At 38.4% G+C, this 3,098-nt stretch overlaps 1 protein-coding gene across 1 annotated transcript; it reads right to left on the bottom strand.

The window, feature by feature from the left end:
• Nucleotides 1-1,029: 1,029 nt before the first annotated feature.
• LOC101639180 (eukaryotic translation initiation factor 1-like) lies at nucleotides 1,030-1,520 on the bottom strand. Its single transcript, XM_045298265.1, has one exon. The coding sequence runs from the start codon at nucleotides 1,518-1,520 to the stop codon at nucleotides 1,179-1,181; it is 342 nt and encodes a 113-aa protein (XP_045154200.1). The 3' UTR covers nucleotides 1,030-1,178.
• Nucleotides 1,521-3,098: the final 1,578 nt, after the last annotated feature.

Here is a 3,098-nt window from a genome sequence, read left to right as displayed (position 1 = left end):
CCAGAATCGTAGCAACAAGCAAGCCACCACAATAAGACAACCTGATGACAGATGGTAGAAACGGGCATAAAAACTCAGATCCCACTTAGTTCACATCCTATTGAATATCAGGAAATTTCAATTTACAAAAGCAATTTAGGTTATCTTAATGTTTATTGGGCCTCATGCGTTTCTTCCTAAATAGAGTATAAATTCCTTGCGAGTAGATACTACGGCTTACATTCCTCTGTATCTCCTGTGTTTGAGCTACAACCTCAACTCAGAGTCATATGAGCAAACATGAATCTGAATTTGATTAACTTATATGAAAGTGTACCTGCTTTGTCTCTCTGTAGATTATGTCTGTGTAATACATAAAGATGTCAAAGTCATATTGTTTGTTAAGAATTTATCTACATGCTTCTTTTTTCATTAGTACATATATTAATTTTTATTTCTGTGTTCAAATAATCATAGAAAATGTAATAGGATCTAAAAATATTGGGGTTAAACTATGAGTGCTAACATTAATTCCAGTAAGTATCCTTACTCTACTACAGTTCACATGTCATGCAATTCAGCAGTTCAATCATATTAAGAAGAGTTGTGAAATCATCACCACAATCAGTTTTAGAACATTTTATTTTCTTGTAGTTATTTTTTAGCCTATAATAATTTTCAGATACATAAGATGCTAGAGAGAATATAACGCTGTGTTAGCAAGTATTGTAGCTATTAACCACATATGGATATTGAATACTTAATATGTGGCTAGTCAAAATTGTTATGTACTTTAAGTGTAAAATGCACAGAAAAGTTTAAAGACACAATTTGAAAAAAAAAGAAAAGATGTTGAAATGACACTATTTTGGATTATTACATCAAATAAATTATATTATTAAAATTAACTTTGCTCTTTAAACTTTTAAAAATATAGTTACCAGAAAATTTGAAGTTATATGTTCAACTTACATATTTCTATTGAAGAGTGACTTATACAAGTTAACATAAGTTATTTTTTTTGTGTGGCTCTTTTCAGTTTATTGCATGAAGGAGTTACACTAGTCCAAGTTAAATGTGGACCCCAAATGGTTACGTCATACAAGCTGTGAGGTTTTAAACTTGTGACAAGGGACAGAGGGAATTTTACTACTCATTGCAAGGAAATCCTCACTTAAGCTTCCGTGAGCCACAAGCACTTAAAACCCATGAACCTTCAGCTGGTCGTCCTTAGCCAGCCCAATCTCTACAAGGAACTGGCCTATGTTCTTGCGCTGGTCGCCCTGGCGCTGAATCACTTCTCCATACTCTAGATGCTCAATCACAGGACCAGTGCAGGCGAATGTCTTCTTAAAGGCCTTCACTAGTTTCTTTTTGTCGTAGTCATCAGCAATCCCTTGGACAGTGGTAAGGGTCTTCCTGCCGTTGCGCTGTTGAATTCTTATATGGATATAATCCTCGGTCCCCGCAGGCAGCAGGTCATCACCCTTACTTGCATCAGCAAAGCGGTCGAAAGAGTGGAGGTTCTGGATAGCGGACATACCGTAAGATTCCTTTTCCTCGGTGGAAACGGCCTGCGGAAGGCGGCGGCTGGAGAAGGCGGGCAGGGGGGACTGAGCGTCGGGAAGCGAGGGGGCTCGAGGGGGAGGCTGCTGAGTCCTCTGCGGCGGCTCAGTGACTGGGACAACATAAGTTATTATAGCCAAACTACTACCTCAGATTCACTTGACTGTCTTACTTATCTATTTATATAGAAAGCAGTTCCTGTGCCTATCAACTGTAATTATAATACAGTCACATTTGTGTCCCTTTTTTCCCCTCTCACAAAGGCATCTAAATGAATAACAGCATACAATTAAATATTTAATATCATTACACTTCTTACAAAATGAATTTATAAATCAAAAGGCAAAACTTGGTATTCTGAATTTGGGGATGTAAAACAATAGAATTATGCTAGCAATTTTCAGCCAGTCATTGTCTTCTTCTGATACAGATGGCCAATCCTTCTTCTGCAATGCCACTGGGTGTCTTTGAACCACCAACCTTTCAGTTAGCAGATGACTGAAACTATTTGTATCACCTGGGGATTTATGTAGAGTTCTTTTTCAGATCAAGAGTATCTACTTACGCCTTCATTATTTTCCTCCTCTTCCATCCTTCACATGGTTCCTCCATAGTTAATCTCACCATCATCTCCCAAACCGAACCAAACTTGCATTGGTGGTGTTAGGCATCGCCGAGTTGGTTTAAACTCATAGTAACCCCATTTACAACAGAACAAAACAGTGTGCCATCCTCAAATCACTGCTGTTTGAGCCCATTGTTGCAACTGTGTTCGTCTATTTCAGAGAGGGTTTCCTTGTTTTTGATGATCTTCTACCAAGCACAGTGTTTTTCTCCAGGGACTGGCCTGTCCTAATTATATATCTAAATTATGTGAGACAAAGTCGCACCACCTTCCCTCTTACAAGCCTTCTGACTGACCTTCTTCCAAGACAGATTTGTTATTTCTTTTGGTAGTCTCTGATATAATTTCAGATGCCCCAAATCATGGCTTCCTAGATAGGGTGGACATGTATTGTGTTTGATCAATTTTTTGATGCACATATTTCCACAGTTTTTGATCTCTAAAATTAAGGTGCAACTTACAATCAAGGGCATCTTTAATACTGGGACACAGGTTCATTGATAGCTTTTTTTTTTCCTTCTTAGAGTTAGATAAAATCATGTTGCTACCTGCAATGGTATCTTAAGTTTCATGAAATGTAATAAATCATGTGGAGAATTTTATAAGAGAGAGCTTCCTGACCTCAGTTCATAGGCAATGACACATCATATTAGGCTGATACTGTTTGGTTATCTTTTCTGGTCAAACAGTCTGCAAATGACTGATTGTGTCCTGGGACCATTATTTCCATGAACCACTGAGGTCCAGGCTTGTTTAGGATAGTGTCGGCATCTTGCCCTTTGGCACAATTCAAGTCATTCACAAATCAACCAAGGGCCCATGAAGTTTTTACCTAGTGTCAGTTGCTAGATGGTGAGCGGGCCAAACAGAATAGAGAAGACAGACTTTCCTCAAGGAATTTATAGCTTCCTGTCCCCCATGCACTGGG

The sequence above is a fragment of the Echinops telfairi genome, unplaced genomic scaffold (assembly GCF_000313985.2).
Source record: "Echinops telfairi isolate 266 unplaced genomic scaffold, ASM31398v2 ScPeMD7_7424;HRSCAF=8462, whole genome shotgun sequence".
In the NCBI taxonomy this organism is placed as follows: domain Eukaryota; kingdom Metazoa; phylum Chordata; class Mammalia; order Afrosoricida; family Tenrecidae; genus Echinops; species Echinops telfairi.
The sequence above is the reverse complement of the archived record's forward strand: the minus strand, read 5'-3'. Positions and strand labels throughout refer to the sequence as shown.